Source organism: Diabrotica undecimpunctata, chromosome 6 (assembly GCF_040954645.1).
Source record: "Diabrotica undecimpunctata isolate CICGRU chromosome 6, icDiaUnde3, whole genome shotgun sequence".
Taxonomy (NCBI): Eukaryota; Metazoa; Arthropoda; class Insecta; order Coleoptera; family Chrysomelidae; genus Diabrotica; species Diabrotica undecimpunctata.
The window spans coordinates 101,654,623-101,676,902 of NC_092808.1; the positions used below are offsets into that span (position 1 = coordinate 101,654,623).

General features: G+C 32.0%; 1 protein-coding gene across 3 annotated transcripts in view; it reads right to left on the reverse strand.

Annotated features, from left to right (window-relative positions):
* The window catches only part of LOC140443647 (uncharacterized), a 124,771-nt gene that overhangs the window by 18,132 nt on the left and 84,359 nt on the right, over positions 1-22,280 (reverse strand). For 2 of the 3 annotated variants that reach the window (XM_072535011.1, XM_072535012.1), the window contains exons 12-14: positions 21,834-22,040; positions 7,380-7,617; positions 4,234-4,355 (exon numbers count right to left, since the gene is read on the reverse strand). In XM_072535011.1, coding sequence (XP_072391112.1) covers positions 4,234-4,355; positions 7,380-7,617; positions 21,834-22,040 — 567 coding nt within the window. The remainder of the gene's footprint in view (positions 1-4,233; positions 4,356-7,379; positions 7,618-21,833; positions 22,041-22,280) is intronic. The other variant, XM_072535013.1, reaches the window with a different exon arrangement.

Below are 22,280 nucleotides of genomic sequence, written 5' to 3' on the forward strand. Positions count from 1 at the left end.
CTAAGACCATCCTCAAATATATCATTCAAATCACCTAAATGGTGGGACGAGACCTGCCGTGAGATATCGAATAAGAGAAAAATTGCATGCAAATGGTACAAACAAAATATGTGTCTGGCAAATTTTGTTATCAAAAAATAAATGCTAAATGTACACGAACCTTTAAACAGAAATTCAGAAACAGTTGGGCCAACTTCTGTCTCAATCTAAACAGACAAGCTCATCTAACTGAAATATGGGATAGAATTAAGAAAATTAAAAAAGATAAAAATCTGTATGTGCATGACGAAAATATCGTTGAACATTTGTTTCATAAAATAGCTCCTTGCTATGTTCCTTATCCAATATATCTCACTGAAGATAAATTCAAATCACATGTTTTGTCATCTTCTATTAGTATCAATGAACTAACTGCTAATATCAAGTATTCTAAAAGATCCTCCCCTGGGATTGATGGTATCAATTATCTTATGATATATAACTTGCCTACACTAGCACTTCAATTCCTCCGTGATGTTTTTAACAATATTCTAATTAAAGGTGATAACTGTGATTCTTTGAAGCAGTGTCTTGTAATGCCTATCCCAAAAGCCAATGATCCCAATGTCCTAAGACCGATATCTCTTATGTATCTCTCTCATGTCATATATATTGAAAACATTTAAACTAATCATGAAAAATCGATTAGAATAGTGGATGGAAAGTAACAACCTTTAATCAGACGGTCAGCTTGGGTTTCGTAGAGAGAAAGGTACTATGGATTGCATTTCACACTTAGCAACCGATATCCAGTTAACTTATTCTAAAAACCAATATACAGCTGCTTTATTTGTGGACATTTTTGGCATATGATAACGTTATTCTCGACCTTCTGTTTGATCAACTTGTTAAATTACTAGTACCTAGTAAATGTGCTTATGTCCTAGTCAATCTATTTACAAATAGACAAGTCCATATTCGTTTAAATAATTTACTGATTGACCCACGGATAGTTAACAAAGGGTTACCTCAGGGCTCAGTTCTTAGTCCCTTACTATTTAACTTGTATTGATTAAACTTACATACTATGGGAATGCAGTGTAACATTTTACAATATGCTGATGACTTATGTTTCTATGTTTTAATGTCCTTAAAGATTATTTGTCTTATTGTAAAAAGTATTTTGATAGTCATGGACTTGACATCTCACCCATACTCAGTTAGTACGTTAAAATTCTCCCAGCTGGAAATTCCTGTAATAACAGTTTTACATACCTAGGTGTTGCCATGGATTCAAAATTAACCTGGAACGAGCATATTAATAATTGCATTACCAAATGTGAAAAAGCCTTAATATCATTAAGGCCGTTAATCGATAAGATTGGGGAGCAGACCCGAAAATAAACTTATTATTTTAAAGAACGTATACCAGATCAATTTTGGACTACGGGAGCTTTTTTTATGGATCAGCGACAAAATCTCGTTTGATTAAATTGGATCGAATACAATACAAAGTCCTAGGAGCTCTCAAATCTATTCCCACACCAGCCCTTTTGGCAGAATGTAATGAGCCACCTTTACATTTAAGATGTCTATTTTTGACAGAAAAATTTCTTTTTAAATACCAGTTCAATAATCAAAACAGCTTATTACAAAAAATATCTTGTCTCCCTGTTGAAAATCTAATAAAAAAATGGTGGGCAAATAAAAACTCTCCAACTCTAGCTGTTGCTTTTCCCAATTTATCACAATATTCATTCAATGGAAAAGGGATTTTATTCTTTGTCTCCAATTATGACATATGTACTATATGATTATGAATATAAACCTGCTGTAGTAATTCCTTCATCTATTTCAGTTGTTCACGAAGATTTAGTAGTACAGAACAAGCTGGAAGACTGTAACCATTCTTGTAAAATTTATACCGATGACTCAAAATCGCCTGCTGTTGTTGGCTGTGCCATTTACATGGACAATATTCAAGATTATTTTCAGTACAAATTAAAATCAGATTACTCAATATTCACAATTGAAATGGTAGCCATTGTCAAGGCGTTGGATTAATAGCACATTATGTTTCTAACATAATGTGCTATAAAGACATTTCTCTAAACACATATATACCAACAGACTAATTGTAGATGCGCTTGAAAAGGTAAGGATCCTAACTTCTCTAAAAACAATTGTTAAGTTTGTGTGGGTTAAAGATCACTCTAATATTCCAGACAATGAAAAAGTAGACCATTTGGCTAAAGACGCTACTTTAATGGGTACAGAATACAACGAGTTGCCCAAATGGGATTTAGTTTCAGTTAGGAAGAAACATGTTAGACTTAATTGGGAAATTGAGTAGCAATCCTTTACTAACAGTAGCAAAAATACATATTGCAGTATATATCCAACTCTTCCATCTACTCCCCCAAATGACAGAAACTCCATATCTCGGAAAATTTATACTATGCACGTTAGATTTCTTTTTGGAGATGCTACAGTAAACGCTTACCTATATAAAATAAAATTTTCCGAAACTGATATATGTGAATGTAATGGCAGTTATGACGACCTTAACCACTGGATGTTTCAATGTCAGTATAATCAAGAAGCCATAAAAATTTTATTTCAAGTCATCTCACAACAAAAAATCATAATGCCGTAGAACGTTGCTTCTATTCTCTATTTAGGTAGTCGAAATCCAACTATTAGATCGATTTTATGATTAATTATGATTTAAGACGTTAGTTGCAGTATTTCCCATTGTCTTTCCTTTTATGTCATTTACCTTTAACCGTTGCCTGTATTGTTTGTGTAAAAAAAAGTCGCTATTAAGGGCACCTCAGCGTGAAGCGTATGTTCCTGTTCAATCCTTTTTGTATAGTCATCCAATAGTGTTTTCAACGGAAGGTTAGGAAATTGTCAGAAATGAATTTAAAGGAAGTGTAGGAGTTAATTCTTTTAACGTATTCAACCAATTGTCTGGCTTAATAGATCTTGAACCTAAGGCCAAAAAAAAAACTTCATTAAGAGGGATACTCCAAAGCTATCCAGAAATCTGGATCCTTTGACTACACCAAGAGTTAGATTAAAAAATAACTCGAACAGTCGATATCTTCTAGACAGATTAAGGGAATCGGATATCTTGAATTCCTATCAGCATAAACTTATAAACTTAAAAAAATAAATATGAATCAAAATGGTTTCTTAGTTACAACGTAAAAATGCGGCAGTCCACTAAAATAAACTAAAAAATCGAAAATATCGGCCCGTAAAAACCAAATTTGGACACCCCACAAAGAACGCTATGAATTGTTTTAAAAAATGATGATACTTTATTAATGTCTTGAGGGGATAAAACTACTTAAATTATTATCATCGTAGGTAGTAAATTCGCCCATTTACTGGATATTTGCGTAGTGTATTTACAGTATTTTTTTGAAGCCTATTTTCTTGTGGCATGCTTAAATGGGAATAAGCCACAATTAAAGGTTAAAGTACGTTTATTGACGTTTCAATTTCCGCTTCGGAAATCGTTCTCAAAATACAAACATTAGTGATAATACTAATGTTTGTATTTTGAGAACGATTTCCGAAGTGGAAATTGAAACGTCAATAAACGTACTTTAACCTTTAATTGTGGCTTATTCCCATTTAAATAGTAATTAGTGTACCTACAGTTATGCCAACTTGTATGTGTATACGTGTGTCAAGTACATTAATGTGCTGCATGTGTGAATATGCATGCATACTTACCTCGTTTGGCGTGAGATTGTGTATGGTGTGTGTGTGTGGTGTGGTGTGGTGTGTGTGGTGTGGTGTGGTGTGTGTGGTGTCGTATGGTGTGATGTGTGTGGTATGGTGTGTGGTGTGTGGTGTGTGGTGTGTGGTGTGTGGTGTGTGGTGTGTGGTGTGGTGTGTGGTGTGTGGCGTGGTGTGATGTGTGGTGTTTTGTGGTGTGGTGTGGTGTGGTGTGGTGTGGTGTGGTGTGGTGTGGTGTGGTGTGGTGTGGTGTGGTGTGGTGTGGTGTGGTGTGGTGTGGTGTGGTGTGGTGTGGTGTGGTGTGGTGTGGTGTGGTGTGGTGTGGTGTGGTGTGGTGTGGTGTGGTGTGTAGTGTGGTGTGGTGTGGTGTGGTGTGGTGTGGTGTGCGTGTGTGTGTGGGTGTGGGTGTGTGTGTATGTGTGTGTGTGGGTCTAGGACAGTTTAAACATTAACTGATATAGTTATTGCCTAGTTAGGTTTACTTATATTTTAAAGACTTACCACAGTGTGAAATAATCCAGGATTCTGCCAATGCAACTGTAAGAGCATATTTTTTATATCTATAATACGTTTGAAAAACGGTGCTAATTTATCATATCTTAGTGCATGAATCCTGTCTGAAACTGAAAAAAAATTATATAATTATAGTTATTTTTGTGTCAGACTACCAACCCCCACCCAGCAATCTAATATCGTGTGTATGTATGCAGTAAATGATGTCTAACAGTTAGTATGATTTTCTTAATCAATGAAACCATACCTTACATTTAGTCGTCTTCTGTGTCTTTTGTATGTTTTTGTTCTTCACATAGTCTGCCATTTGTTTCATCTTTCGTCCTCTCTTTTAATTTATTTACCCACCCATAATTATTTATAGCTGTTACAGCCTTGTAACGCCTTGTAAATTTTTTTATACTTTTATACTTTTATATAGGGAAGAGATTTCTCTTCCCTATATATAATATATATATAAAAGGATTATCCGAACAAATTGCAAATCTTCTGTCCAAACATAATATTACGGTTGCTCATAAAGGGCACAATCTTTTGAAAAAGAATTTTTTTAAGATTAAAAACAAAAACCCCTCTATTAAAAAGATCGCATGTCGTATATGAAATTCCCTGCTCGAATTGTGATGGAGTTTATATTGGACAAACCAGTCAGCTACTTAACTCAAGAATGCGTTCCCACAAATATGACAAAAAATACTCAACCGCCCTCACAAAACATGAACACGAAAAAAAACATAAATTTGATTTTGAGAAAACCAAGATCCTAAAAAGTGAACCCAACAGGAAGAAGAGAGAGCTTCTAGATTCTATACAAATAAAAAAAAATAATAATGCAATAAATTATAAAAAAGATATCAAAAATTTGAACAAAATATATTTTAACTTAATTTAAAAACACATAAAAAGACAATCTCAGAACGCCAATGATGTTAAAATAACTGATTGTTTAAACGATAAACTAACATCAATAAACAACACATTAGATTTAAAATACATTTTACATGTAGTGACTTAGTGGGTATGTCCTATGTTTTTAATATTATTTTAATTGTGACGTCTACTTGTTAGTACCGAATTTTTACATGCTTGGTAAGTCAAAAGTTTAACCTTTAAACCGTATTATGTCTGTCATAAAATGTTTTTTTAGTCAATATTACTTCTTGAAAAAGGCATGGATTTCCTGCCGAAACGTCGAAAAAATATATGAAAATGTCTTAGTATCAAATCAAATTTTTTTATGAACCTAAGCCCAAGAAAATCCACTAAATCGATATATATATATATATATATATATATATATATATATATATATATATATATATATATATGTGTGTATATATATATATATATATATATATATATATATATATATATATATATATATATATATATCGAGAAAAGAGTACGACCGTCAATCCAATATAAATTTATTATCACTCGAAGAGTGGCGGGTTTTTCGGTTAAAAGGTGGAGAGAAAAACATTTATTATTATTTAATTTAACATTTTATTTTAATTCAAATTTAATATGAAGTTTACTGCACTAAAATTCATTAAAAAAACCGTTTATCAATTCATTAACAAATCGGCGCCAACTTTTAGTCATTGTCATTAAGCTTCTGTTTTTATTACTATTCACTATTTATACGTTTAAACCCGTAGAAATAATCGTTTAAATATTTAAATTTCCCAAGAGGAAACTTGTAAATGCGTCTAAACACTTTGACAGTTTTTCGACAATTGAATGGTCTAATCTTTCAAATTTTTGCTCGCTCAAAGATATATGAGTGTCCATGAGTTGTTTTCATGTTTTTGAGACATTAATTTCTAGACTCATAGTATGAGCTGCTTCTTTAAAACATGTATGTAATCTTTTCTAGGTCTTTTAATGTCCAGCTAATTATGTCTATACCATCTGCGTAAGCTAAAACTTGGTTGATCTTTGTATTATATATAATATGTAATATTTTTCCTTCCCTATTTATAGAAGTTTTCCTGGTAACTTGTTCCAACGCAAAATTCAAAAGTGTTGTGAATAGTGCATCTCCTTGTATTAGACCCTCGTTAATATTAAATTTATCGGACAGTTGATTTTAGTTTCTTACTTTTGCTTAGGTGTTAGTTAGGCTTAGGCAGAGTTTTACTAATCTGATTAGTTTTTTGCCACAGTTAATTCTTGCATTGCGCTATATAATTCCTTTCCAATTATTTAGTCTACAGAATCTACAGAAAGATGATGTAGTTCATTGTTTCGTTCGTAAAATTTTCCTGTAAATACTTGGTCTATAGTTGACCTACTTTTTCTAAATACTGCTGGATAACTATCTGTTATCTGTTCCATTCGTCCATGGTTCCATTATATTGTTTAGCTTTGCTTTTAATATTTTGCTAAATATTTTGTATCCAACGTTTAGTAGTGATATTCCCTGATGATTATTGCAGTCTAACTTATCTTTCTTTTTATGTGTATAAGGCATATACTTTCCATTGTTCCGGCATTATTTCTGTATTCCATATATCTAGTATTAACTTTGATATTTTACTTTGTATTCTATGTCCTCCACATTTTAACATTTCTACAGTTTTCTACCTTTTTCTCAAAAGGTATTTCCTTATAGAATTGTTTTATATTATTTTTCTGTTTATGTTCTTCTAGCCTTTTAATCTTTTATTTATTTTGTTTTCTCTTTTTCAATCTTAGACGCTTTTTTAATTATCGTATACTTGCAATATATTCTTCTTTGGTTTCTTCCGTCCTGTTGATCAACATTTTAAGCCTAGCTTACCAGCACACCATCTTTTTTGGCTAGCTTCTTTGCTTTCCCCCACCACTTTTTTTGCAGTTGTTATAATTGCTTTTTTTAAAATACTTCACTTATCTTTGATATTTCTGACTTGATTTTATATACCTTGCTCTTTTCTTGCGTTTATTATCTTAGGAAAATCGTTAAAAAACAATTGAAAACATATATAATAGACACAACATCCAAGCCAAAATAAAAAATATACTAAGAGGACTTCTACTGATAGAGTGATAGAGACACGTTAAATAATAACAAGTTAACATAAATACTTATATAATATACAACGGTACTATGTTATTTGTGCTTATTTTGTAATAAAAGTCGTGCTTACTTGAGGTATAAACAGTTTTAGAGGATTTTTCTTTAACATTTATACTGCTTAAAACACTTAATAAAGGATTTTCATCTGCTTGGCTCCTAAAACCTCTCAAAATATGTGCATCACTAATACTTCTTAATTGTTCTCTTCTTGGTTGTGCACATAAAGATTCATCTGCATATATAAATGGGAAGTCAAAACGATCAAAAGATACTTTTCTGTCATCAATTTTTTCGTTTGACGTGGATTTCTGAAATATTTAAATTTTATTTATTGTTTAAAAATATATAATTTACTTGAAATAAAACAGAAAAATGATTAACCTAAAGTTAACACCCCGACGTCTGAACGAGAACACAAGATTTATAAATACTCATATCCTCATGACTTGCATGACTCTCCTTTGTAGCATTTCTAAATTCCTTGGTATATATTGAAATCCCCTCGTATATATTAAAACACCGAAGAATATTTTCAGTGTATTTCATTTCCTATCGTACGTATTAAATAACGAAGTATTCTTTGAATTCCTTTTTGCGTCGCCAAGGTCGATAATAGATACATTTTAAAGATTTGTTTATGTTTCACAGGTGTGTATTTTCTCGGCATTCTTTTGATCGAAGCCGCTTAATATTCTGCGTTTCAAATAAATATTCCCGTTTTGTTTAGACCAAGTTAAGTGAATGATTTTTAAGATTTAACTCACACTCTCTGAGGCCGTTGTCAAGAGCGGTTTGCTTCAGCGTTGGTCCAAATTTCACGTCAAATTTGTAATGTTTTCTTGTTTTTCGTCCCTTTTCATGGAAAATATGTAGTGTATTGTGGCAGTTAATAGTTAGAGTTAAAGTGAGGTTTTGAAAGATATCTACATATTCCATTTTCCTGTTTTTTAAGAAGCCGAGTCAAAACTTTTTGTTCCAGTGCTCCCATTTCAACCTCAAATTTGTATGTCATAAGGAGCAGTTTCAAAATACTTTTCATATTATGGAGATCAATTTGTTCGTGTGGCAGAAAGTGTAAGCCCAGTTCTACCCCCAGAAATTCCAGTGAAGTCTAGTTTCCACCCCCAAAAGTAATTTAGTGCAATCCAGGTAACTTTTGTGTTTAAACTTTAAAGGAAAAATAAGAATAAACATTTTTATTAATAATTGCTTTTATATGAGTTTGTAAAGATAATTTTTTATTTGTAATAATTTATTTCTGCTACAAATTATAGCCCAGTAGCAATAGTCAGTTTTGTAGTATCTCCAACTCCTAGAGTTTGTAAACAGATAGGACATAGTAAGTGTTTCTCTTTGTTATTTTTGTATCTACTTTTGTGAGACAACAATAAATGTGTAATTTTATTTCTAAACCATTTTGTTTATTTCTCTTAACTAACTCTCTAACCCCTTTTTTGAGTTTCATTTAAAAAAAATATATTATTTATTACTAATAATTATTTTAATAGTTACAACTAGTTGTTGTTATGGTTACAATTTGTTTCCTTGAAGCGGCGTCCTTATTTCAAATAGCTAGAGGACCTTTTTGTGTTTTGTCTATTTGTCCAAGAGACTCATAAGTACCCCTTTGTTTCATTTTTGTAGTTGCCCCAATCCAGACCCATTGTACTTATCCACGACCCAGTTTCTCCAAATAAACTATATTTTGCTTGCCCTATCTCCACCCCAATAATTTCTGTTCCCAATTTTCAACCCCCATAATAATACCCTATATGGTAGGCAAAATATTTCGTTACAACTTCAACTTGAATAAATTGCATTTTATCTTTTCTATCAGTTCCATTTGGCCAACTCTTATATTTCCAATCCTGAATGGCTATTCAGTTTTCGAGGGCAGACGGGTTACTATTTTCCTCCCACTATGTATTTCTCTTTCCACTAAATGAAGAAAATCATGTGTAAAAAACCGGAAGTTAATGTGGAAACAATCGTGCCAAGAACTAAATGGTAACATAACACGTGACCACGAACGATGCCTTTGAGACAGCAAGCGAAATCCCATTGACGATCAGTCATATTCCTGTACGTAAAGTTTTGCAGAAATTGCAACTATTACAGAATTTTCAGCAGCTACCCCTGCTACTACGAATAGTCACACACCAAGCAAGGTGAGCGCGGTGTTTAAATGCCAAAACCTAAACCTCAAACTAACCTCGCATAAACCGCATAAAAGTCATTAACCTCACGATTGCTACGTTTAATGTCCGATATAGAAGATTAGAGAGTAAATAGAAGGTAATAATTCTAATACAGGAAATAGCAAGAAGCAGAGGAAAGCAGGGAAAAGACCTATCGTGGCACTGGACCTGAATGCAAAATCTATTTTATGGGGGCGCTAAGTAATGACGAGAGGGAAGAAATGTGGAATAAGATTATCCACGATATCGCCTGGCTAAAGTGTGTAGAACATACTAACAAATTAATTGAAAAGTGGTTTATTAGAAAAGAAAATATGTGTAATATTAATATTGAACCTGTAAGATTTAGCATTGGAGATAACAGTTCAAATTCTGAAGGTAATGACAATGAAATGTAATAAACTAAAAACATACGTTCAAATGCTTGCAACAATATTATTTGAGCTAAATAATGTATCATTCTTAAAATAATTTTACTTATACCTATTATGTCAACACACCGTAAATAAGGAGGTAACATGCAAACAGTCTTAAGTCACACATAAATCAAAGTTGAGTTAGTTGTGCCAATGCATTATTCTGTTGTAGCCAAAGTGGTTTATTCTATCTGATTGATGCAAAAAAAATATTTCCAATGATAACAGCATGTTAAAAACCACATATACATGCAAATCAACTTATTTCCATTGTACTGCTCCATGCAAACCAGCTTATTTCCAACCAATCAATAGAAGCGCTGCAACTGTCACTCAACTGACCCAATGAGTCTTGCAAATTTGAGGTTATTTAATATAAGGGCTTTGTATTAAAAGTTTTTGTGACTACTGTTTAGATTGTCAACGTTAGTAACAATTAATAATTACGTTATTATTTAAAGGAGAATGAATGGTGCAGATGGAAGTGTAAGTGTTGGTAAACTAAATAAATAAATAAAGGGACTAGAAAGAGAAGAGTTACATGAGGAAAAAGGAAAAGTGAACAAATTACCAGGTATGCAGCTCCTAAAGCCCTAGTTTTTGTACAGTGTAAGCACAACAATACACGTTTCAAGTGCGTAAAAATGAGTCCTAATTACATCAAAGCTTTCAAAGAAGAGTTTTTTAAAGTTCCAGACAAGAAAAGACAAGACAATATAATTGCCAGTTTGATCCATATAACACAAATGAAAAGACATAGACTTAGGCCGGTAAACAAAAATAAAAAGGAAAAACTTGGACCTGAGCGAAAGTACTCACTACAATATTTTTTCTAACTGTCTCTGATGCTAAAACTTCTGTAGGTTTAAAATTTTTTGCACTGTTATTGGTGTTGAAAAAACTAGAATAAAAAACATAGCCAAAAAAGTGCATTTTGGGTTTGCTGTTGAAGACAAAAGAGGAGGTGACACTACCAAAAATAAGAACTGTCTGTAGAAGTAAAGTGTTTAAGTGTACATAAAAAAGCTTAGAGGAACTAAATCATATTACAGCAGAAAGAAGTCCAAAAGATTGTATCTGAGTAGTGATTTAAGTATTAGTAAACTCAGTTAAATGTATAATGATCCGTGTGAAGAGGAGTTAAAAGTGAAATGCAACATAATTAGGAGGATACATGTTTAGAAGGCACCTCCGATACTTGCAGTACGTGCTTCCTTTTTAAAGAATAAATTAAAAGTGCACCAGCATTATTTTGTACTAAGGTTGTTTAGCGATCGTTGTATTTCTCAAAAGAAAAATACTATTGTCCTGAGAACACTAATTCATTTTTTGGAAACACACAAAACATCAATCCAAAATATTTTATTGTATTTCAATGTACGCTTACACAGTGGTTTACCTACCGAGCGTATTTTTGGAAGAGTAGAAAAGCAGTTGCGAAAAAAACCCATAATTTTAATTAAATAGGAAAACCATGCAATCTACAGTAGTATAGGCAAGATAAAAGCCCTAGGAGAAGACTGGCCACTACTTGATACTAAAACGCTAAGTGAATACTATAAGGACATCCAATCAATTAGTAAACTCAAGAGAATTGAAATACGCTACCGGACACAAGAACAAATTGAATACCGAAAAAAGGGAAAATAAAAGTCTTACAAAAAGATTGTGTTAGTAAGAGGCTTAAAAAAACTACAAGTATGAAGGACAAGAGTCTTTCTCACAAGAAATGAAAAGAGAAGAAAAGACAAGTGAGACTGGAAGAACTACCACTTCATCATGTGTTAACCAAAGATGTTGACAAAATTTTGAAAAAAAAATGTTTGGAGAAGACTGGCCTACTTCTGATCCACGCCTTGGTGCTTACAAGAGTTTGATTTTGGATGAACCCATTACAGCAGCTGCTGGTGAGGAGCTGGAAGAAATGTGTGACAGCCTCGACGATGAAAGTTGTGACTTGCAGATTTAAAAAACTGTTTGTTGCATTAATACCTATTGTGACAATGTTTGCCACTTAGGTAATGCCTATATTATTATTTTATAAAAATAAAAGTTTATTCAGATAACTATCATTCCTATACTTTATTGCTTTATTACTTCATTTACATGTAAATCAGCTTATGTGCACAACATTTTACACGCAAAATGACTTATTTCCACTAAGTTCGTAATGAGTATAAGTCCTGAAATGAGTATTTTAATCGTATGTTTGAAAGCAATACTATTGCATAACATTGATTAGAACTCATTATCCTTTTTCAGAAAAAAACTACAAGTTTTTCGCCTTCCCTGAAAAAATACTTATTTGTGACTTAAGCTTGTTTGTATTTTACCTCCTCAAATATTATTGCATATTTAATTATATTTTTTTTTATAAATTGTTTTTTATTTATTAATCACTAATGATATTAACAGAAATTATTAAGCCACTTCAAATGTAGCTGTAATTCTGTACCAAAATTTTGAAGCTAACACTTTACATTCTATTTATTTGATAACGTCAGATTTTAATATATTATAATCCGTGATCGGAGCAGTTGCCACTTTCTGTCACTTGCTGTTGCGTGGAGTAAATTTCCGATTTATTTCGTATGCTTTAAATGATGACGCATGGCTAAAGAACTATGGAATCAACTGTATGTAAAAGCTTTTTGGGACAAACAATTTTAATATTGCACTAACTGTAAATGAAACTTCTTAAAATTTTTAAAGCTAAATATTTGTGATATTGTCCTTAGTCTCCCGTAAAATCTAAGTTTTCTGTACATTTGTAGAAAATTTATGAATAATTTTCAAAGAATCGACTTAATGCTAAATCTATTTAAAGCTATTTTTGCAAAACTTAACCAAATTAAAAAAATAACCTTACAAACTCTCATTTTAAACGATTTTCTACGCTTTTTCAGTAAAATTGTGTCACTTTTCTATTTAATTTATCGGTCTTCACCAGTATTTAAAATCAAATAGCGATCTTACATGCTTCATATATTATTTATAAGTAAAAAATGACGTTTAATATTTTGTTTATTACATACTGTTATTACCAAATTTATCAAAAGTAGTTGTTAGATCAACGAGTGTCATGGGAAAATCATTAGTTCCCTGGTCTTATTACTATTAGATTATTAAAATTACTATAACATTTGAAATAAGATAATTTCAAATAAGATTGAAATTCGTCGTCACTATGGTATAATTTCACTATTTGAGAGAGTGAGTCATCGTTTAAAGGCCCAGAAATGCGGAAAGCTGTTTGTAAATCCAGTGACGTACACTTACTTTTATTTTAACGTTAATTATATTTTATTTTTCAAATATTAATGTTCGAAATAGGCCACAATATATTTATTTACAAGTTTTTACTGACGTTTCAATCTCTATATCCAAAGACCGCTTTCAAAGATATAAATGATAGTTATATTTATTTTATTTGTTTATTATTATATATTTTTATAATCTTATATTGTTTATTTTCTTTTTTTTTCTATCTTTAAAAACGGAATAGAGATCGAAACGTCAATGTATTAAACATGTAAATAGATATATTGTGGCTTATGTCCAACCTTCTCCCTAAAAATACAGAATGCCACAAACAAGCAGCTATAGAAAAATAAATATATCTGTCATTTGTATGTTTGAAAACGGTCTCTTTATAGAGATCGAAACGTCCGTAAATTAAACATTTGAATAAATATATTGTGGCTTATTCCCCACATTATTTCTAAAAATACAGAACGACAAGCGAAAAGCCATAGAAAATAAATAGTACTATCATTTGTATAATTGACAACGGTCTCTGGATATAGAGATCGAAACATCAATAAATAAACATATGAATAAATATTTTGTGGCTGTTTTCCTACATTCCCCTAAAAATACAGAATGCCACAAACAAAAAGCTATAAAAAAGAAGTAATTTTGCAGAAAGTTTACTGATACCAACCGGCTGTCGCGGAAGTTACGCTAAAACGTCTTTTGACGTGACACGTCCTTAAAGAGTTACACAATGAAATTTTTTTAAAACAAATTTTAAGAGAGTTTCCACACCACCCCAGAGGTATGTCTTGTGGCGCGATACTTTTTTTAAATGGGTGTTCGCCAAGAGCCATATTGTCTTATTAAATAAAATGAACAAAACACTTAAACAGTATAAAACAAAACAAAATAAAATCCTATAAAACAAAATAAAATTCTATAAAAACAAAATAAAAATAATGTTTGATGTGTTTAAACACAAACACTATACACACTTACTATGTTCTTCTCGTTTTTTTTGTTTTTGGTTTTTTTTATGCTGATGTTCATATTAAACATATTAAACTATTAGAAAATATTATTCGCTGTCTAAACCTGAAGATGCAGTGCTGCTATCGCTGTCATTATCTTCACCACCTGGTGTAATTATAATTGGCTCTAGTAAAACTTTAATATGAGTGTCAAGTTCCCACATACGATGTTCTTCTTTAATTATGTGGCCTATACATTTAGCCCATTTCTCTGGAGTTACATGGAGGATTGCTTTAATCAAAAGTTTCTTAATTTCGTTTAATTTGAACGTTTTGTTATTGCGTGCTACTTCTCCTTTCACTTGCTCCCAGATAAGTTCAATGGGATTAAGTTCGCAATGATAAGGTGGTAGACGCAGAACTTTGACACCATAATCTTTTGCAGTTTCATCTACAGCATATTTAAGATATTCAATTTTCCTTAACCGTGCAATGTCAAGTAGCTAAATTTTGAGCATTGATTCTTCGTATGCAATCCCCTTTTCTGTAAGCCATTCTTGAATCCTCCCTTTCAATTTCTTTAATAATCACCTGTTTTTTTTCGACTCAAATTGAAGAAAACCATCATCAAGAAACCCTGTATCACTTTCTGTGTATTCTGTGTATTCCCTGTATCACCCTGTGTCCCTTTCCTGATGGAGCTTTTAATCCTGTATATCAGCCTTCTATAAATGCTTCGCGTTTACTTTTAACATTTAAATCTTGCCAAACTTTTCCAACTGTATGACCTTTTCCAACCTTGGTTAATCCAGGTTTCATCCAAATAACATATTTTGCGTCCAGTGCTGCGAATTTTGCGTATTTCTTCTAAATATTTTCTTCTCCGCACAATAATTTTATTTTTTTCATACTTTTTCTGTTGAGTTTTACATATCAAAAGTTCATTTCACGCATGGTCCTGGTTAAGACTCTACGAGATATCTTGGGTAAGGAGTCATCGTTTTCGAGCTCTTGAGAAATATTTTTCAGTGTTGGAATTTCACTCCGAAAATAAAATGAATGAATTTTTCGACGTATAATATTCCTTGTCTCGTTATCCAAAACAATGCTTTTCCTACCTCTAGTTTTACCTTTTTCTTGCTTTTTATTTTCCGATGTATTTTTAAGTACACGATAAATACAGCTAACGGATACTTTTGTTAAACTGCTACAAATGTCGACCGCTTGGCTAACATTTAATTCCATTTTTCTGCCGACAATTCCTTCATAAACGTTTCGTATTATTACCTTCTCTTCGGACGTTAACATTTCATTACCATACCATACCGTCTCTTTTGCGGCATTTCATTTTTGGAATCAACATCAGAATTTTGCAGTCTTCTCTTGGAACAACTCGGTTTTTCGTCCAACTCCAATAAAACTCAAACCAAATAATCACAGAATATAACTAAAAATTTACTATAAAACGACAAACTATAACACTCGTATTATCAATAACACGTTTTATCAATAACACAAACTTATCCCATAAAATACCCTACCCTCAGAAACGCCAATGTAAATAACCTATTGTTGATGGGCACTCGCTCGACAAAAACTAGTTTTACGGTTTTCTGTGGATCTGAATTGAAACGGGGTTCCGTCGCTAATTCCAAAGTTGCCAAACGATTGAAAAATATTGTTTTAAAATATCGATTTTTATTTTATAAATTTAAATATGTAACGAAACGGAACATATAAATAAAATTTATTTCATTACAATTTTGTGCTTAATTTTTACTATTGAAAAAATCAGGTTTTTTGTATTTTTATGACGGTAATAATCGCTGCGTGGAAGAATACAGGTTTTGTATAACCATAATTACTACTTGTGAACAAGAATTGGCTACACTGTATGACAACTTCTGGTCAAGTCTACTATAGAGAAGCACAAATAAATATACTACTTTATATATTCTGTAATTTCTTATTAGGAAACGCAAATTGCAATCGAGAAAACAGGCAGTTTTCGAGGGCCGCTGTGTACATTTAAATTTGAGGATATTCGGCGTTTAAACTATGATATCACTCTTCTAAATTGAGGGTTTCTACTTTAGTTTGTGGCATTATGTTTTTATAGGTTGTGTTACAGAAACTTTCTGGAAATAATTTTCAAACGGAGTTTATAAGTAATAACGTTGATATATCTTATGTGAACGAAGTTTAATATAAGTTACAAATTGTGAATCTCAGTGATATATTGAAATAAACTTTAAGTGTACAAACTCTTTACATAATATTCGGTTTAATTAATATAAAATCAACTAGATTGCGATTATTTGTTGTTGTTGTCAATAAACAAATCCAGTTTTATCAGCAAATTAACCACTTTATAGTAAAGGCCCATATACCTGTTTTAGCAGGTGGGCAGGGTCGGACTTACTTTTCACATAACATTTATGGAAATTAATTAAAATATGGAATCTCACAACAGTTCTACAATTCAAAACCGTCAAAGTCAAATAAACTTATCACAAACATATTCTTCGGCAGCGTCGAAACTACAATTTCCTTCCAAAGAACAGACAATTATTTTTAGTGCCTTAGAAAATACCAAACTACAAAACTACCTTCTCTCGCTGGGAAATAAAATTAAACTGAAAAATATAATTCTTCTCTTCTAGGTTATCTAATAATCGTATATGTATGTATTTATCCAATAAACAAATGGTGGATGATTTTATGAATAATCATGGCCAAATAGAAATACAAGGTGAAATTATTAGAGCAAGAAGGTTAGTTACACCAGCGGAACGACTTGTGCTCTCCAACGTACGTTCTACAATACCACACGACTTGCTAATCAATGAGTTACAAAAAATCGGCATAATTCCGGTCTTCCCTATCACATTCCTAAAAATTAGTGCTTCTATGCCGGAGTACGATCACATTCTTAGTTTTCAAAGACAAATATATATCAGCCCTCACAGTCTAACACTACCAGAGTCATTTACACTTGTTTTTGACAACACGCCTAATAGAATATTTATCTCTCAAGACAGTTTAGTTTGATATAACTGCAAGGAGTCAGGTCACATTGCATCACAGTGCTCCGAACCACTAGCTCAATTAACCCCCAACCAAAGCAACGAAACATCGTTATCCAGAACAACAAATATATCTTTGCAAAAACTCAATGACACAAACCCTTCTCAATGTGAACAAATGCCCATTTCCAATGACCCAGAGAGACCGAACAAAGTAGATGCATCAAATAAGGACAGTCACATAATTAATCAACCAAAACGTAGCTTTGATGAAATTATTTCACCTGAAGCAGATCTATCTTCAAAACAATGTAATATTTTTCCAACACCTAAAGTCTAAGTAAAACTAAGAAAAATAAAATTAGTTCAGCAAGCACTTCATTATCTCTCTTACTTGAACCTGCTAAAAACATCATAGAAAATCACTCTCTTTCTCTCTTTCGCTTTAAACTCTGACCCACTTAACATGCTACTAATGAATATCATTGGATCAACAGATCCTATAAGCACGATTCAAGAATATACCAACGACCTACTAGCCTTGTCCGATATGCTCAGTAACGTTTATCCCCATTTAAAGGAAAGATCCATAAAACGTAAATTCACGAAAAAATCTATAATTACATCGGTAATGAGGCATCGGACTGGGAAAGTGAGTCATCCCAATTAAGCCAACATTAAGATTCAAGTCTCTACTTCAATGGAATATTGATGGATTTTTGCTATATGATTTATGCTTCAACATATAATTGGTGAACAATCTCCTGATGTAATATGCCTACAGGAAACTTATCTGAATCAAAAAAAAAATATAACTCCAATCAATACCACTGTTTTCGCAAAGAAAGGATAACAAATAATAATTTTTCTTCAGGCGGTGTAGCCATATTAGTAAAAAAATCACTAACGGCGAAATAATTTCCAGTAAATACAAATCTGGAAGTTGTAGTTGTAGAAATACAATCATCAAACAGGTATTTTATTTGTAACATTTACTTACCCTCTAGTCGCCAAACAACGTACAACGATTTAAAGGATTTATTTAGTCAAATACAATCCCCTCGCATTATTGTGGGCGATTTTAATAGTTATAATATTATTTGGGGCTCCTCTTATACAGATGCTAGTGGAAAAATTGTCGAAAATATAATTTTAGATTTTCAATTGAATTTTCTTAATGATAGATCACCAACCAAATTTAACGTTAATACAGGAGATTCTTCAGCAATTGATCTAAGTCTGCGACCGTGCACTCACACCTCGGTTGTTTTGGGAAGTCTTACAATACACTGATGAATCCTTAAACTTAAATAGATCCGTAAACTAATTTTTCGAAACCAAATTCAGATTTATGCTTACGGATTATTCCTAGTTTACGGATTTATTATCAGATGTCGCTTTTTGCGTCCATACGAAGCCATGTTAGAGTTGCTTCTCAAGACAGGAAAAATTTCACGTTCAGAGCGTCTGTGAATAGCCATTCTGAAGATCCCTTTTAGGGTGAAATACGTAATCAAATCTTAACTGTCTTTTTCCTTTTAACTTAAATAGAATTATTACGAGTAGTGGTAAGTAATTTGTTGGGAAAACAAAAAAAAAACAATAAATAATCAGATTCCTGTACCTTGGTCGAACTCAGAATGTGGAGCTGCTATCAGATCAAGTAAAACTGCAATTAGTAAATACAAGAGACACAAAACTCCTAAAAATAAAATCATGTTCAAATCACTGAAAGCTAAGACACACCTTATTATAAAACAAGCTAAGAAATTCTCCTGTCCCAAGTATGTTTAAGAAATAAATTCCTCAACTCCTCCTCCTGTCAGCAAAGTATGAAAAAGAGAAGAAAAATCTCTGGTTTGAAATACACGTCAATTATTTCTAAATTAAAAGTAGTCAATAGGATTTTAACTTCTTCTCATGAAATAGCTAACACCTTAGCTGAAACTTTTAAAGAAATGTCTTCAAATAGTAACTACAATAATACATTCCTTGAAAACAAAATAATAACAGAAAATACTGATCGCTTTGCAAATGATAATTTAAACGATCCATTAAATCTACCTTTCACTATTGAAGAACTGAAAAATGCTTTATCCGAATTAAAAAATACTAGCCCGGGCCCAGACGACGTCCCGGTAATATTTTTAAAACATCTTCATTACTCAGTAAAATTATTTATACTTCATCTTCTTAACTTAATTTGACAAAATAATAAATTTCCATCAATTTGGTCTAAAGCTATTATATTACCTTTTTTAAAACCTCAAAAATCAAACCTAGAACCTGACTCATAAAGGCCAATCAGCTTAACATGTTCTATGAGCAAATTGATGGAAAAAATGGTAAATCTCAGATTAACGTGGACATTAGAATCATCAAATCGCTTCAATGGTTTTAGACAACATCGGTCGGGTATTGACAATATTCTTGATCTAGAATCTGAAGTTCATCAAGCGCTAGCAACCAAGTAACACTGTATTGCAATATTTTTCGATCTGAAAAGGGCATTTAATATTTGTTGGAAATTCAACATTCTGAAAGAACTACATATATGGAATATTCGTGGAAATTGCCTAAAATTTATTAAAAACTTTTTACAAAACCGGTCTTTTTGTGTGAGAGTAGGTACATAATACTTACTCAGAGGAAAAAAATTAAGAAAATGGAACACCCCAAGGATCAGTCCTAAGCCCCACATTATTCTTAGTGGCAATAAATAATATTATTAACGACCTTACTAAACCTCTAAAGGCTCGACTGTTTGCAGATGACCTTGTTGTCTTTATAAAAGGGAACAATACCACATCAATGACAGTTGACTCGACTGTTTGCAGTTTTTTCCAAACCAATTAGAACAATGGTCTCTGACGTCCAGATTCAAATTTTTAGTAACAAAAACATCAGGAATACTTTTCTCCAGAAAGGTTTCATCAACGCCCCCTACCTTAAAATTATATAATACCATTCTCTCATTTACACCAACGGTAAAGTTTTTAGGTATGTGGTTTGATCAACAACTTACTTGGCAAGAACATATAAAACAAACAATTTTAACATGTCATAAAAGACTGAATCTAACGAAAACCTTAGCAAACCGAAACTGGGGATCAGATCAGAAAACTCTGTTGAGAATTTATAAAACACTAATTAGATCTAAATTAGATTATGGATTAATTGCATATGCATCTGTTTTAAAAACATTACTTAAAAACTTGACAGCATACACAACTCTGGTATTAGAATTGCACTTGGAGCCTTCCGGACAACTCCCTCCAAAAGTATACTGAGCGAAGCAGGCAAACCACCTCTAAAACACCGAAGAATATACTTAACTCTAGCACATGCCACATCTATAGCCTCAAATACAAACAAACCTCTCTTCTGTAATACTTTTAATAACAAATATATTCATTTTTACAATAATAAGCCCCGTATCACCCAAACCTTATTACGACAGAATCCGATTATATAGTTCTAATCTGAACATTCAGTTCCCAACAGTATTTCAAACGAATTCCAATTACTATATATCGTAGACTGTCGAACAGCCCAAAGTCATTATAGCGTTAAGTATATATATATATATATATATATATATATATATATATATATATATATATACATATATTAGATGAAACTAGTCCCATTGTTTTTAAAGTCAAACTAAATTCAATCCTTGATCAACCTTGGCGTTGGAGGAGCAGTAGTTAACCCAAATGACCCTTTTCAATTTAAACTTTCTCTAAACTCCAGCATCTATACTGCAGAACTATTTGGTTTGTTTAAAGCCATTAAACATGTAAATATTAAAATCCCTTGTTGTCTGGTCCTTTCCGACTCGCTCGGCGCAGTAAAAGCTATGCATAATGTATACCCTAAACACCCCATTGAGAAAATGATCAAGGCCGAACTAATGGAAGCTCAAGAAAATTTTAGAAGAATTCACTTCCTGTGGATACCATCTCATATAGGTATAGAAGGGAATGAACAAGCACATACTAGTGCGCGTAACGCTATCACCAATGAGGTATCAGAAACAGAGTGTTGGAGTGTCGTTAGCGATCTAAAAGTGTATTCAAGAATAAGGTGTTAAGTGCGTGGAATCGGGAGTGAAATGATTCCAGTTCTAAACTCAGAACCATTAAAGGTGACATTTCTTCATGGAAGTCGACTGCCGGAAGTAGATCTCAAATTAATATTACACGACTACGACTTGGACACTGTAGTTATACTCACGCCTATTTCTTCTCAAATATTGAACCCCCAAAATATGAAATATGCAATACAGTAGACAGTATAAAGCAGTTTTTGATAGATTGTCCTAAATATATAAATCAAAGACATTCTTACAATTTTCCAAATAACCTGAAAGCATTACTTGACAAATATTTCGTTCCGGACAATTTATTAGGTTACTTAAAATGTATAAACATGTTACACAAAATTTAACATAATTAATTGTTACAAATGTTTAATTGTTTATAAATTGTAATTAATTGTTACAATGATTGATTGTGACAAATGTTTAATTTAATATTATTACAAATGTTACAGAAATGTGAATGCGACTTTGTCTTTTTAAATAAACAAAAAGTAATGACGTTCTATGAAAGAATGAAAGTAAAGAATTGTCTGTTAAAACGTATTTTACTTACTTCTACTAATTTTTCTTTATGTGCTTGAATAGATCGACCTGATACTATAGATGCCTTTAATTCATCTGAATCACATTTTTTTAAATCGTCTATTTCATCCACAATTCCAGAAATATTATCAGATTTGTTCTTCTTCAGATGTTGTGCAAATTTGTGATCAAAGTTTATATTTTGAATATTACATAGAACAGGGTTTGTTTCGTGACTCTATAAAATTCATATATTAAAGTAACCATTTTGTGGATGTTAAAAGATAAGACAGAAGGTTTACTCACGGTAATAGTAATAAATAAATGGTTGTAAAAATTATTATAAAGTAACATAAAAATTATGTAAGGGAGTCATAATACAATGGATAAATGTTTCTACTATTATTAGAGATACTACAATAAATTGAATGAGAACGAAGAGGTGAAGATAGCGTTAGATCAAAACGGAACAAGTTGG